The sequence below is a fragment of the Cricetulus griseus genome, chromosome 2 (assembly GCF_003668045.3).
Source record: "Cricetulus griseus strain 17A/GY chromosome 2, alternate assembly CriGri-PICRH-1.0, whole genome shotgun sequence".
In the NCBI taxonomy this organism is placed as follows: domain Eukaryota; kingdom Metazoa; phylum Chordata; class Mammalia; order Rodentia; family Cricetidae; genus Cricetulus; species Cricetulus griseus.
Genome location: NC_048595.1, coordinates 244,001,365 through 244,017,490, shown reverse-complemented (window position 1 = coordinate 244,017,490; position 16,126 = coordinate 244,001,365). Strand labels below are relative to the sequence as shown.

General features: G+C 40.1%; 1 protein-coding gene across 1 annotated transcript in view; it reads left to right on the top strand.

Annotated features, from left to right (window-relative positions):
* Positions 1-431: 431 nt before the first annotated feature.
* The window catches only part of Enpp3 (ectonucleotide pyrophosphatase/phosphodiesterase 3), a 73,178-nt gene continuing 57,483 nt past the window's right edge, over positions 432-16,126 (top strand). The window contains exons 1-4 of the mRNA XM_027402912.2: positions 432-554; positions 5,016-5,091; positions 11,854-11,976; positions 13,226-13,351. Coding sequence (XP_027258713.1) covers positions 477-554; positions 5,016-5,091; positions 11,854-11,976; positions 13,226-13,351 — 403 coding nt within the window. The 5' untranslated portion in view covers positions 432-476. The remainder of the gene's footprint in view (positions 555-5,015; positions 5,092-11,853; positions 11,977-13,225; positions 13,352-16,126) is intronic.

Sequence of the window (16,126 nt, the reverse complement as noted above, 5' to 3'; positions counted from 1 at the left end):
AAGAAGTGGGTAGAGTGCTTGATAGCTTGTATGAAGCCCTGGGTTCTATTCCCAGCACTTTGTTAAACTGAGCATGGTGGCTCATGCTGTATAATCCTAGCACTCGGGAGGTAGAGGTGACATGAGACCCTGTCACAAGCAAACAAAACCAAAACAAATGATTAGCGTTTTAAAAAATTGATTGACACATTATCCATGCTACTTACATATCCTGTTTACTATCGACTATAACATTTCAGGCTGTAAAGAACAGCTGTCTATAATGTCGGAGAAATGGACTTTACTCTGTGGGCAATCCTTCTAGACTACGGCTTTCCCCTCTTGGATTACCCAATCACTACAGAGCTCTGTTTTTCTCCGGTATTTAAAAGGCAGTCACAGCTGTGGCACTCAGGACAGTTTCTTTTTCCCTGACTAGAGGGAAGAAAGAACTTTATTGTTTTCTGGCTAAACAGGTTTACAGGGCTACAGGAACAATGGACTCCAGGCTAACCTTAGTTACGGAGGAGTCTGTTAAGAAAGGCAGTGTCAGGAAATACAAAATCCTTTGTGTGGTAAGTACAGCTGTTAATTTTAGCCTTACAAGCTTGGTGGCAGATGTGAGGTGCATGCCTCTCCGCTTGTGTTTGTTTGTGCTGCTATTTAGGTTACAATGTTAAGCAACTGTGCCCAGCTTTTTCCCTTCTGACTGTAATGCAAGTTAGCATTATTAATTACATTCTACCAGAACGTTGAATTACAGCTGGTTAGTGTATTCCGCTAGAAGACAGAAACTCTGCAAACACTTTGCACTGATTTTTTTCCACATGTTTGTAGTTAGAGCTCAAGCCAGTTTTGAATGACAAGAACATTGTCAGAGCAAGGCTATAGTGAACGAAATCATTATACCTTTTGAGGAACTGTGGATTTTATCAATACTTTATTCTATTTAACTTCCATGTAGAGATGGTTTCTTTTGTCCCCTTCTGCTCTTTCATCTTTTTATATATGGTTTATCTACTATCTACCCTGTCCCAAAACATGTTAAAAAGCCCTTTGGTTTTATCAGTCTGTTTTTGTCCTTCATCATCGAACTCTGGGAGAAGTGGGGGACCCTGCCCAGCACTCCGGTTTCTCATGGTTCATTCAAATGCCTGCTCTGGCTTTCTTTCCCTACAATGAAATGCTTCCTTAGCAGTTGGATGATCCATACCCCCGCCCCACCCCATTTCCAATTTGAATGGCTCTGGCCCTAACAATACATGGCTGTTGTTGAGTTCTTTTTTAATGTTCTCTCTCCATGCTTCCTTGACAATATTGAAATGCTCATGCTTAGAACTTACTCTTTTTTTTTTGGCTGATTTACTTTTATCTTTATAAATGTTATGCACAAACATCTCCCCCTCATCTTATCTGATGATCTTTGCTTTAGGCAATCTCTGGGTTGTGACACTGAGTCACACCTGCCCCCAGCCCAAGACTTCCTCCTAAATCATAAGCCATGATCTCTGACTTCTTGCCAGGTCTTGCTCCCTTGACTTCACAAGTCCCCTCCTCAGCATCATGTCTGTCTTGCTGTGGCTTTCCTCTGACATCTCAGAGCTAGTATATGTCACCAGTCTTTTCTCTAGTGTAAGTGAACGATGCATGGACATTGAACCCAGTGAGAGCAATAAATGAAACCCTCAGTAAATTCTCAGTGTTTCATTTTTCTAGGAATTACAGAACACTCCTTGTAGCTTTTACATTATTATCTTTATCCTATCCTATCAACTCAAAGAATCAAAAAACCCTTGGGAACAAAACTTGGTGCTTCCTGTATTTTTCTTTTCTTTCTTTCTTTCTTTTTTTTTTTTCTTTTTCGAGACAGGGTTTCTCTGTGTAGCTTTGGAGCCTATCCTGGCACTAGATCTGGAGACTAGACTGACCTCAAACTCACATCGATCCGCCTGCCTCTGCCTCCTGAGTGCTGGGATTAGGCATGTGCCACCAACACCCTCTTTTCCTTTTCTTGCTGAGGCACAAGCATAGGTCTCATCTCTCAGGAGACTTCCACTTCTCTCTCTCTGTCTTTTTTTTTTTTTTTTTTGGTTTTTCAAGACAGGGTTTCTCTGTGGCTTTGGAGGCTGCCCTGGAACTAGGTCTTGTAGACCATGCTGGTCTCCAACTCACAGAGATCCGCCTGCCTCTGCCTCCCAAGTGCTGGGATTAAAGGCGTGCGCCACCACCGCCCGGCTGACTTCCACTTCTTTTTCACTGAGACTTGGGCTTGCTGATTAGGAGAGTCTGGGTGGCCATGGAGCCACAGGGATACTCCTGTGTCTTCTCCCAAGCAGAGCACACCACCAGGCCACACTCTTTTGATTTGGGTTCTGGGTATTGAACTCAGTTCCTTGTGTTTATAAGGTACACAGTTTACTGACTAAACTATCTCTCTAACCTGGGAATTTCTTTTTAAATCTTTCTGGCTTTTTTTTTTTACCCTTATGTATTAAAAAGTTCACTATTTTTAAATCATACCTTAAAAGTGACTCTAATGGCTTGCTCTCCCTCTTAAGGTTTCATGGGGTATGATGCCTGAAATCATAAAACAAAACTAAACTAAAAATATAACACATTTAAAGGTTTCTACACATTCCTCTTATACATTATTCTGTCAAGCTGAAGCCAAGTGTTGAGTTCTCTGTTAAGTTTTAGAGTCCAGAACCTTTTTTCTACTTTATGCTCAGCATAAGGCAGCTTAAAATGCACAAGTACTCCAAAAACCAAGAAGATTTAAATAAATTACACACCGAAAGTGATTATGAATCTTAGGCTGCCAAGGAACTTATAGAATTAGAAAGAAAAAAGAAAGGAAACCATAGATACATGGAGTAAATACAAAATCATGAAAAATATAAATTTTAGCATTACAAAATTTTAAAGCATAGTAAGGGTAGACAGACACTGTTTTGTGTGTGTGTGTGGGGGAGTTCAGAGACAGGGTTTCTCTGTGGCTTTGGAGGCTGTCCTGGAACTAGGTCTTGTAGACCATGCTGGTCTCCAACTCACAGAGATCTGCCTGCCTCTGCCTCCCAAGTGCTGGGATTAAAGGTGTGTGCCACCACTGCCCGGCCGGACACTGTTTTTTTGTTTTTCTAAGTTTAAGTGAAGAAAACACAAGAGAAAAGATGTAGGCCAAAAGGTATTAATCTGTAAATTTGTAACGTACTAGGTTTACTATAAGGAGTTGACCAAAGTTGGCCTTAGGCTTTCTAATAATTCTAGTAGGGCCATCTGTGGTTCCTGGGCACTATGACTAGGAATTAACTACTAATGTTCCTGTATTTTTTTCCTTTTGGTTTTATGAGACAGGGTTCCAAGTGTAGCCCTGGCTGTCCTAGAACTTACTCTGTAGATCAGGCTGGCCTTGAAATCAGAGATCTGCCTCCTCTGCATCGTAAGTGCTGGGATCAAAGGTATGTGCCATCATCACCCACTAACATTGTTCTTAAGTAGTTATTTGCACTCACTGCCTCATTGAGCAAATACACATTCAAAGATCTCTCACTGATACTTGGGGTACAGTTTGAGACTTCATGGGAGAAGAATTGTTTTAATATATTAATGTGTTTTCTTGGTCACTGTATTAACTTTTATGGTACAAGTTAATATTCTAATTTTCAGTTGATTTTCAAAATGCAAATTCCTCAAAGCCAATAGTTTATACAGTTCTTTATTGTGTGAACAATTTTGATTCTACACTTGTTCTTTTGCAAGGTTTATTGTTTGCTTTTAAATTATAATCAAAATTATTTTGTTTTCAAAAGTAATTTGAACTTGTGTCTATTACCATTGTTTTAAATTTTAAAAAATTTCCAATTATTGAGGGAGGCACATACATATACCATAGCACATGTGCAGAAGTCTAAAGACAACACACTTTTGGGGTTTTGTTTTCTCCTTCCACTCTGTGGGATCCAGAGACGAAACTCAGTTCAGCAGGGTTGGCAGCAATCACCTTTACCCACTGAGCCATCTCACTGGACCCTGTTACCATTCTTTGTAGCCAAGTACAGCATGTCCAGCCCTACCGGCCAGTACTCTTATCATTTGAATTCATAGTTTAGGTAAAAGAATCACATCACATCACATTTAACTGATGGAAGCAGGGAGTTTCCTATACTGCATAGCTTTGTCAGCAGTAGTTATCACAATGACCTAACCAGTCTATGGTTAAGAAGTTTCCAAATCATATGAAACTGTTGTATGAATTGAAGAGCAAAGCAGATCCTTCCAGTTAATGACTTGCACTCTGTATGTTGACACATGTTAATTATTTCCCTGGTCCTGTGATAGACAGAATGAAAGATGTGGCTAATTAGTAAGGAGGCACTTAAGGATCTCATAGTTCTACTGGATGCCAGAATCATTTCCTATAACTCTTCTCCAAGGAAAAGCCTACTTAGAAAGACAAGTGGGGAAGGGGGAGGTAAATCACTCCTGTGATTTGAATTTCTGCTTTCACTCAATCTGGAGTCAAACATATATTTGAATTATGAAAGTGGTTGAATTTGGACATTTATAATAAACAGTGTACAAAACATTTTCTCACGGGATTAGGATGTATCTTACTAGAGTTACTAGACCATGTTACTAGAGTACTGGTCTACCATGTTCGAAGTCCTGGGATTGCTCCCCATCACTGCATAGAGGCAGGCATCGTGACACAAACCTGTAATCCCACAAGTAGTTAAGTGAAGCCAAGCATGCTTGGCTACACCATGAACCTAGGTTACATAAGAACTTCTTTCAAAAGCAGACACAAATAAAAATAAGGAATTTTTCTCCAAATCCTTTCTTTAAATCAGATATTGAATAAAATAACATGCTTTCATCATCTGTTGCATCTGGTATCTTTTGTGATCAGGTGCCAGATATTTTAATTTTTTAAGCTGAGTGTACATAGTATTGACCTATAAAAGAAAAGTACCTGTCTGTCATTTTGTCTATATTTTTAAAAAGATAGAGATGACTTCTCCTTCTTTTTGTAATAGGTTCTTCTTGCTTTGTTGGTGATTGTGTCGCTTGGATTAGGCCTGGGACTTGGGCTCAGGAAACCTGAACAGCAAGGTAATATCTCCTACCATTTTTGCAAAAATCAAAACCAACCAAACAAAATAAACAGTGTCTTCATTCTTCTGGCTTTAATTCATTCAAACTTGTCTTTTCCCAGGTTGTTTTGCTGCCCCCCACCCATACCTCCTTCATAATCAACATTACTCATTGTTCTTTCTGGACTTTACTCTTTCACCTCACATACAAAATGGAAAACAAAGTCAAAAGAACTCCAGTAACTAATTACAGTCTGTCTCAGTTCCTACTGTAATTATAAATTCCTGATGACCACATCCAACCTCTTGACCTCCACTGTGTCCCCTGGCCTTCACCGTGTCAGCTTCTTGACCTCCACTGTGTCCCCTGGCCTTCACTGTGTCAGCTTCTTGACCTCCACTGTGTCCAATCCCCTGGCCTTCACCGTGTCAGCTTCTTGACCTCCACTGTGTCCAACCCCTTGACCTCTGCTTTCTACAGCCTTTGCCATTCACCGTATCAGCCTCTTGACCGTTTGAAGTCTTTATTTCTCTGTCTACCTCCTCTGTGCCTTGATAGCAATGTTAGTATTGTCACATTGTTCAAATCCCACTGTGTGGTTAATCAATGCGAAATTCTTAAAAATAGAACATAATAAAATGTCATTTTTTTGGTAAGAAGCAAAGAAAAATAAGAATTATGTGTACGTGTGTGGAGATCAGAAGACAAGCATCTGGGCAGTTTATTCTCTCATTCATTCTGGGGTTTTCATTCTTACAAGTGGTAAGGCTGGTTTGAGAAGTTCCTTAACTTTCCCAGCCATTTTACTAGCCGGTAGTCTATATTTTTAATAGATTGTGTTGGTGTTTTCACTAAGGTGAAATACAAGTCTGTGTTTAGTTCATCTGATGACCCTTTCAATATGACTAATATATTCCATTTGGCTCCACTGAGAAAAATCTTAGCATCTCTTTATCAAGCAGGCTCTTGGAGAAGTTAGCTGACAATCCTCCAGCCATGCCATCATTTAAGAATGTACACACAGTTCTTCCATGCAACACAGGAACACAGCAGAGATTGACAAAAAACAGTGACCATTAGCTGGAAAATTCCTGCCATCTTGTGGTCACTGGACTGCTGTGTCTTGGAGGGGTGCTGCTGTTCCTGGCTGGAATGAATGTTGGCAAGCTGTTTCAGCGGTATCATTCCAGTGTTGATGAACAAATGGGCATCATTTCTTGTCTATTTTATCCTCCAAATCGCATAAGTTGGCTGCAAAAGGCATATACTAATCTCTGAACAAAATCCCCTATTGCCTCAGCTCTTCCCCCTGTATCTTATCTACTCCCCCATTCCTTACTTCCTTACACTCCTGGCTGGCTTCCCAGCATGGTTCTCCTTTAGCTTCTCCCCTTCATCTCAGGTTCTCAGCCCTCCTACCAGCATCTCCATCTTTCTTCCTCTCCCACACAGGACTCTTTCCACCTTGCTCATCCTTTTCAATATTCATTGACATTTAGCAGAGTCAGCCCGTTATTATTCATTCACCCAGGGCCTGATCCCTTCAGCCTGAATGTGGAACGATTTAGCCATTTTCCACTCCATGCAGCTCTTCCTCATTTGCAGTGTAAATTGTTCCTTGTGTAGATTTTAAAAAAAACATGTGAGTGTTCTTACAAACTTATTGTCATGTATGCACATTATCTCTTACCTACGCACTAAAAAGGGGACGTTGTCTTGTGCTCTGTGTTTTTCTACTTAGGACATAATGGTGAGGAGAACAGACAAAAGTCCTTTCAAGAGTGTACATTTCTAGGCTGAAGATGTTTATACAGTTGGTCTAGTCCTAGCATGCATGAAGCCCAGGGGTTGGGGTTCAGGACTACATAAACTGGATGAGGGAAGTAAGCAGGGGATCAGACGTTGAAGGTAATCTTTAGCCTCATAGAATGGAGGAGGAGGGGGACAGTTTCCAGGGAATGATGAGTGAAACCAAAATCAAGAAAATGAAACGTCAGGCCAGGCTGGTGTGTGGGAATGGGTGTGGGTGTGAAGGAACTTCTGAATGATGAGCTCAAGGAGGTGAAGAAGTGAGGATACTCTCCACGGAAGAGTGTGGGCGTGTTCTTCTCTTTTCAGCCGGTTGGCCATCGATCTGAGAGGGGAAAGAGGCAAAAGGGGTGACAGAAAGCTTTGTATATGGCTCATGAGCACAAACGGAGGGAGGGAGGCCTCTGAGACAGACTTTGGTGAATCAGCTCAACTTTATTCCATAGTATAAAGGATATATAGGATTGGGGAGCCAGAGACAGACACTAATTTTCATCAAGTGGCTTGCTCCCATCACAAGGCTTAATATGTGGCAGTAAGATCCTATAGCAGAGCTCCTAGCACAAGTCTTCTTAGCAGGGATCTGTGCCAAGACTCAAGCTAAAGATGAATCCGGCATCTGGTTTAGAGACAGCTTTTAGATAGGGTCAGCCTGCCAGGCCCAGGGACTTTCTCCAAATAGAGAAGGGCAGGTAGAGAGCAAGAAGCCTTGCTGGGGAGGGAGGGAGTTTCCGTATTGCCGAGCTTAGAAAAGCTGCCAGGCTATGGCGACCTCTAACCAGCCATCAATGTATTCCAACAGAAGACCACTCTAGCTAGCTAGAAACAGCAAATGCAAATGCCTAATCCGGGAGAATGCCTGGTGGGTTCCACTGAAAGGGTAATAGGGAAGTCATGAGCTAGACATAACAGGACATAACAGAGGGAGGCAGTCACACTATAGGTTCAGCCATATAGAGGAGCTAATCCGTAGGGGTTGGGATATCAAAGCTTGGTCTTGGATTTTCATTCTGAGTACAATGGGAATTGACTGGAAGGTTTGAGCTGAGGAATGATGTAATCTGGTTCATTTCCAACTGTTGAATGAACTAAGGCTGCTGTGTTCCAAACATGGAAGAGTAAGAACAGAAGAAGAGAAGACAATTAGGGGACTGGGACAATCAACCACATGAGCCTTGTCTTGAAGCTAGTGGCAATAAATATTTAGATTCTGGAACCAATTGTATGAGCTATAGCTCAAATATTAACAAGTTGGGTATAAAGTGAAAATGAGATGGCTCAAGAATGGCCCTATGAGTGTTTTTTGCATTTGTTTTTGTTTGCATGAGCATCTGGACACAAAAGCTTTCATACTTGGACATAGAGGGGAGGTGGTGCTTTGGGTAACACTAGTTTAGATAAAAAAGATACCATTGCTCAGTTTTGAACATGTTAAAATTGAAATGCCATTTAGATGTCTGAGTAGTGAAATCATGAAGAAAGCTGTTATCTGAGATTGGCTTGTGGAGGAGGTTTTAGCTGGACATACACTGTGGTGATTATCAGCATCCTGTGTGGGATTCCAAGTCACGTGACTCGAGTAAATGAACCTTGAACAACTGGGAGATGTAAGAAATCCCAGACGTCTAGGGAGGAGTAGCAATGATTGTGGGAGAAAACACCTGTGTCCTAGACAATTAGAACATTGTGTGAGTAGTGTGTGTGAGTGAGTGAGTGTGTGTGTGTGTGTGTGTGTGTGTGTGTGTGTGTGTGTGTGAATACTGGTTGCCTTCATTGTTTTCCTTTAAACCAAGTTTTTCTTCTTTCTCCATCTCCATTTTAGCCACAGGCTTAGCCTCTCTTAGCCTATGCTACCCTGCCATCCTCTAGTGGCCTGTGACCATCTGTTCATATTATAGAGTACTACTGTTTGTTTCCCCTATCAGCTATTTTCTGTGCTGTCCCTCTGTAACAGCCACTGCTCTTAAAATTCCATCAGAGTCTGAGCCTTGGAATCTGAAATGGCAGTAGTGTGGTGAATCCCTGATCCACCTTCAGAATTCTTTTTTACCCGTTCTCCTGTATTTACCCTTGTTCTTGCCACTCCACTTTCACCTGATGGTGCTAGGCCTTCCATCGTTGGCACCTCCATTTTTAGGGTTCTGGGGCAAACACCTGGCCTCTGCCTAGATGTCCTCCTCTTGAGTACAGTTGTTGATTCCTTCTTTCTGTTATTTCTCTTTCTAGTTTTTCTCCTGTTTCTGTCTGGTCTAAGACGGAAGTTTCAGGAAAGCCAGGAATATACAGAGAAACCCTGTCTCAGAAAAAAAAAACCAAAAACCAAAAAAAAAGCATGAAAATATTTTTAAAAATTGATGTAAATTTTAAGCATATACACAAGTATAAATTCTAATTTAAATGTCTATATAACATCAGCCACTAATACTTCATGACCAATCTTGTTTTACTTTTATATCTAATCTACTGCCTCCCTTTAATATTATCTTGAAACAAAAGCATGACATAATTTTATTTCCAAAAATATTTCAGATTGTATATCTAAAATATAAGAACTTTTCTTTAAAAAGCACGATAATTAGGCTGGGTAGTGCTGGTGCACACCTTTAATCCCAGCACTCAGGAGGCAGAGGTAGGCGGATCTCTGTGAGTTCGAGGCCATCCTGGTCTACAGAGTGAGTGACAGGAGAGGCTCCAAAGCTACACAGTGAAACCCTGTCTCAAAAAAAGCACTGTAATTTTAGATATAAATATTCTGAAACAGAAAATTGTCCCATTTTAATGGAATTTAAAAGCCATTGCTTTGACTGGATAATATAATCCCATAATTTATTCACAATGATTTTTTTCTGCCATCTTTGCACAACTATTGTGTTCCCTCCTCTGAGATGATAATAATTATATTATTATAGGAATTTTATGTCTCTATATTATTTACTATGCATGAATAATATGTTAAGCAATATTATTATATTAATTACATAATATATATGTAATAATTTTGCACACACTCAACCAACTTCTCTCCCCCTTCCTTAACTTTTCCTTTCTTCTCCCACCTTTTTAAAATTAACACTTGAGCCCTTTGTTTCATGTTGTTCTATAACTTTTCCAGATGTTTTACCTATTTATACCAATAACAATATGCCCTATTGACTTGATTATTGTAAAAATATCACCGTGTTTTTCATATATTCACCACCCTTTTGTAATAATACTTTGAAAATAATCAGAATACTCTGTTTTGTACGTTTAGGGCCAAAAATAGAGTAGGTGAGTTTGAGAGGTCTGCCACTCTGAGAAACATTAATTTTCATGCCTTTTCCCACTGTCTTCATCTTGCCTTCTTACTCTCTCTCCCTATTAAACTAGCTTTTATGCATTTTGAGATGGATGGTCTAGAATATGCTCCTTAACTCCCAAGACGTGATAATTTGTTTGGCCTCTGTAGCTACTGGTTTTTGTATATGAAGCAAGACTATGAAGAGATTCCATCTCTCCCCTTGCAACTCATCAGCTGTCCTAATATAATGAACCTCATTGTCATTTTGTTAACATCATTTGTTTAAGAAGTCCTTTATTGTTGGTTGGGAAGTTGCTGGGGAGGAAGAATCAATTTTCTATAAGGTTTTGACTGTTGTTAGGAATACTATAATCTCTTGGATGGCCCCATACTTTTTTGTGTGTGTATGGTTAACATAAATTGGATTCAGTGAACCATAAAAAAAAGGACAGAAAGTTGGGAGGTGGATCTGGATCTGGAGTTAGTCAGGGATAAAACACGAGGTTAATATGATCAAAATACATCGTGTTCATGTATGGAATTCTTTAAAAAACCAATAAAATAGTATACTGAAAATAACTGTAACATTCTTCTTGTGTAACCATGGATATGCTGAGGATTCCAAAAATGAGCATCATTAGTTTATCTCTCCCTTTCTTGAGCTTCAGACTCATTAGCCACACTCCCTAGTAGGTATCTATTTGCTCAAGCATACAGGAGCAATGAGCTTACATTGTTTGAAACCCTTGCCCTGCATGTCAGGAGTCCTTCTTGTGTGTGTGTGTGTGTGTGTGTGTGTGTGTGTGTGTGTGTGTGTGTGTGTGTGTGTGTGTTGTTGTTGTTGTTGTTATTGCTTTTTTCCTAAATACTGTTATTTTTTATTATAAACTGTTGAAGATGATTAAGCTTTAATATGTTCAGAACTACACTTGTAGTCATGCTAAGTACTAGTGTAACTAATTAGAGGAAAAAACTTTATTCAGCCTGTCAGGAGTCCTTCTTAACTTATTTCTCTTTTCTTTTCTTTTCTTTTCTTTTCTTTTCTTTTCTCGTTGTTCTACTTATAAGGTTTCTCTCGAGTGCACTGTACTTTTTCTAGACTGTGTGCACTGTCATTACCTTCCTTTAGACTCTTATCTTCCTGCTTGTTAGTTTGGGTTAAAATCCCCTACTGGGTTTGACTGAGAGTTTTCATCCTCTCACTCCCTGTCACTTATTGTCTAAAATGCAAATCGGAGTCTCTCTCTCTCTCTCTCTCTCTCTCTCTCTCTCTCTCTCTCTCTCTCTCTCTCTCTCTCTCCTTAGTGACTTTCCATTAGCACAGTTGGGCTTCAAGCTTCTTAGCCTGGCATGAGCAGCTTTCCTCTCCCTGCACCAGTCTGTCTTTTCTTTTGAAATCTATGTCAGCTATTCTGAACTACACATTGACCTTATAGGCTTTGCTAAAAGCCCCTCCCCTTTCCTGAGACTCAGTGGAGTCATCCTTCCCCTTGCTAACTCCCTACGCTGTGTCCTCCCTTATATGGCTTGTATATACCCATTTCTTTTATCAGCAGAGTCATCATCCTTTACCATAGCATCATCAATCTACTACTTAGTCTGTGCTAAGCATGTTTGTGTCTTTTCACCATCTAGGGATGGAACAATGGCCCACTTCTAAATGTTGTTGTCCTTTGCCTTTCATTTGACAGGCAGCTGCAGAAAAAAATGCTTTGACGCATCGCATAGAGGATTGGAAGGCTGCCGGTGTGACTCAGGATGTACAGACCGAGGGGACTGCTGCTGGGACTTCGAAGACACCTGTGTGAAGTCAAGTATGGGCTTTGACAGTCTGTCTGCCAACATATTAGCGCTGCCATCATCTGGCATCATACAATTCCACCATGAGTTTGTTTCTAGGACTACCGTAACAAAGTACCACAGTCTAGGTAGTTTAAAAAACTGAAGTCCTTTCTGTCCATCCTGGACGTTAGAAATCCAAAATCCAGATGTTGGAGGCATTGTTTGTGAGGGAGATGGGTTTTGTGCCCCCTTTCTAGGGTCTTGTAGGTCATTGGCAAGCATTGACATTCTTTGACTGGCAGTATCACAGCTTCAAACTCTGCTGTCACTGTCACACGATCTATGTCTCTTCACATAGCCTTCCTCTGTGTGTCCTTGTATCCAACTTTCCCCTTTTTATACATAAACCAAATCAGGGCATGGTGGTCCATACCTATAATCTCAGTACTCAGGAGGTGAAGCAAGAGGGGTTTCTATGAAGATGAGGCCAGACTGAGCTCTCTAGTGAAGGCATATCAAAAGAAAACAGCAGCAAAACAGAAAGAGGGAGAAGAGGAGAGAAAAGGAAGGCAAAAGAGCCAGGTGTTGCATTGAGGATTACCATATTGACTTCACTTTACTTGAACTTTGCAAATAATTTGCACATATTTGCAAATAGGATCATATTTACAGATAATGGGGATAGGCCTTCACTATCTCTTAAGACTGCACAGTTCAACACACAGCATCTGTTCTGGATATCTATACAAGGTTAATTATTGTCATTTTCCCATCTCAGTGCCAAACACAGAAGCCCTTTCTTTGATTGCATTTGAGTGATAGCCATACAAAAAGCAAATGATACATAATGACCTGGGTTTCCATGGAATTCTAAATGTTCCTATTACTTCTGTCACTACTTTTCTTTCCTTATGTGCTGTCCTTAGACAAGGCCAGACAAGGCCAGGCAAGGCTGCTCGTGGGTATATTTATATTGCATCAGTGCTCATGATGCTTCACCATGGGGAATTCCTACACTCTCGAGTGGGTATAGGACCAGGTCCAGAACATCTGCAAACTCAGAACACAAGGCCAATTTATGAAGCCTTATTTCTCTCTGTTACCCAAGCAAGGACACTGGAGTCATGGCTTCTTTTTGCTTTTTAGGATGTATTTTCATTTATTAAAGCAGATAAGTCTAAAGTTTGACTGTGTTGTAAGCACACAGGGAGGAATGCATGGCATTTGTCTTCTCTGTTTTGTGCGTTTAAGTGCAAAGGACTGACTTGTATGCTTTCCCAGCTCAAATATGGACGTGCAATTCATTTCGCTGTGGGGAGAGCAGACTGGAGATGAGTCTCTGCTCCTGTGCAGATGACTGTTTGCAGAGGAAGGACTGCTGTGCTGACTACAAGACTGTTTGCCAAGGTAAGCAGAGGATGTTGGCATGTTTTTCTCAGTAGGTTCACTAGAACTCAATTTCTTAAGGCTATCCTGAGCTACGAAGATTTTTAAAAAGAGAGAGAGAATATTTAGCTATTACTCCACATCCAAGAAAAGATGGAATGTGTTTACTGTGAGATCAAATGGGGTTTAGAAAGAAAGTCTATTTCACAGATGGATAAAAGATCTTGTAGTTTTCATGTAGAAAGCAAGGAGTTTCCAGTCCAGTAACCATGCCGTTTGTTCACTTGTGGTTTGAGATATTGAATGGCACATTCCAAAGTTAAAGTATGTGGAGATGGTTGTACAACATAGCTATAACACATGTGTTGAATAATCTGTGCCCTGAGTGATCTAAGGACTAAGAGCCCTTAAAGAATTATTGCCAATGCAAGACCCCAAAGCAAGCGTCTTGACCCCTGGCCACACCAGCTCGCTTCATAGAGATTTGAAATTGTTGCAAGCTCACTAATGCTTCAGAACACCTGATGAGTTATGAAAACTGTACATTGCACAGACACTAAACTCTGCACACTAAAAATCCTGTTCCTGTGACTCTACACTCTACTGAATTAATGTCTTTACATAAAATAGAAAGATTAAATTGAATTTTAAGTTTTGAAGCAAGAGACAATGCAAATGTTGCTAGAGCTGGGTTCTATACACTGTAGAAACGGTAGAAAGAAGCTATGGCAGTTTGAATGAGAAATGTTTCCCATAGTCTTTGGAATTGGAATGTTTGGTTCCCCCAGTTTGTGGTGCTATTTGGGGAGGTTTGGGAGGTATGGCCTTGCTGGAGGAAGTGTGTCACTGTGGGTGCACTTTCAGAGTTAAAGTCGCCTTACCACTTCCAGTTTGCTCTCTCTGCTTTGTATTTTGGTTAAGGATGTGAGCTCTCAGCTTTTCTTCCTCAGGCCACTATGCCACTTGGTCTACAACACATTCATATCCCTCTGGAACTGTAAGCTCAAATAAATTCTTCTATAAGTTGTCTTGGTCTCGATGTCTGACCACAGACGCAGACAGAGAAACTAACATACAAGCCCAGACCAAGAGACTTTCAGGCAGCACATCTTTGTTTTTTAAATTAGGACAACTCTTTAACTTAGATAAGATATATAGTTCTGACAAATTGCAAGACAGAAAAAGCACCACCACCAGAGAAGTTCCCATCTAGATCTTTTGTGCAAACAAGGAATTTCAGCTGGTAGAGTGTCTAGCCCCTACTGGCCCATGTCTGAGTTTATTGGTTAGCAGTGACTACTAGGGCAAGGCAGGTTCCAAGAGGCATATTCTGCTTCTCCATGAGTAGGGTGTATTTTCAACTGCCATGTTTTTAACACAAGGGATGGGGGCATGCCCTGGGCCCTTACTTAATTCCTTGTTTATCACTATTCTGTGACTGCACAAAATGGATGTGAGCCTTGGGCCCCCTCTTAGCAAGTTTTCATTTTGTCAATCATTTCAGTGACCCTTAACTGTCTTAGAAACATTACTGTAGTCAAGAGTAGAAGGTATGTTTTAGATATATGAGTCATTTTATATGAAAAATAATAAAACAAATAATGAAAACCAGGCTTACTGGAAAAGAGCCTGAAAGTGGTAACATTTTCCAAATACTTAGTGGTAAATATTGAGTCATGAAATTTTTTCGGAGTATCTGGAAAGGCAAGTATGGTTTCTGGTTAGCTTAGTTTTCTAATCTCACTGACTGTAATATTTCTTGTCCTTATAGTCTCCCTTCTCTTGTCCCAATTTTGTAACTTTAATGTTTTATCTGAAGGCTTGTACTGAGATCACATAAATTTCCATCCGAGTTCCTTGAGCAGCATTATTTGTCTTTTACAGGAGACAAGGTTGTTATAAACAGGGCAGGAGTTTACCCTGTTTATTTTCAGATTAAATTCAGTGTGTTCTCACTCTAAAGATATAATTTTTTAGATTTAAATAAATAGCTTTAAAGAGTATTTGAAGAGAATCAGAACCATTTTGGAGCAAGAATCTGTTAATAGCTTTTATATTTTGGCAAATTTAGAAAACTTTAGAAACTATGATTAATTTCTATCAAACACAAGTAGAGAGGGTGTTTTCCTTATATCTGTCAACCACCTATCTTCAGCATTTATCATTTCAGAGCCAATCCCATCTCATGCTGACAAAGCATTATTTTTCTAAAGGTAGCATGGCTTGCAGATAAAGGCACAGTGAGCAAGGCAAAGGTTTAGTGATTTAGCAAGATAAGCAATTGGATTGTATGCTTCAGAGGGAAGAGCATAGAAAGAATGGGAAGGCCACTGAAATAAAATCACTGAATCTGTAGCCTTTGGTGGGGTTGAAAGTACTTGTCCTCTTACAGGGCAATTTGGGGTTTATTTGATATTACATAAGAATTCTTCACTGTATATTTTTTCTTGTTCACTACTAGTTAAATGTTACTATGAGTTGCCAAAGGAGTAATCTAAATAAAGATTCATATTTATGTAGGTAACTTAGTGATGCATAGACTGGCCTTTTAGATGGTTCCCAGTGTGACATTAGCATGGAGTCTAGGACCATGATCTGTACATCTCCAAACCTTGTATTTCCTTTTCTTTTGCTTTCTGAAATAGTTTTACATGTATGAGTGTTTGCTTGTGTCTGTCTGTGTACCATGTCTGTGCCTGTTTTCAGTGGAGTTCAGAAGGAGTTGTCAGATCTTCTGAGACTGAAGTTAAAGAAAGTGTGAACCTCCATGTGGGTCTGGGAATTGAAGTCCAATCC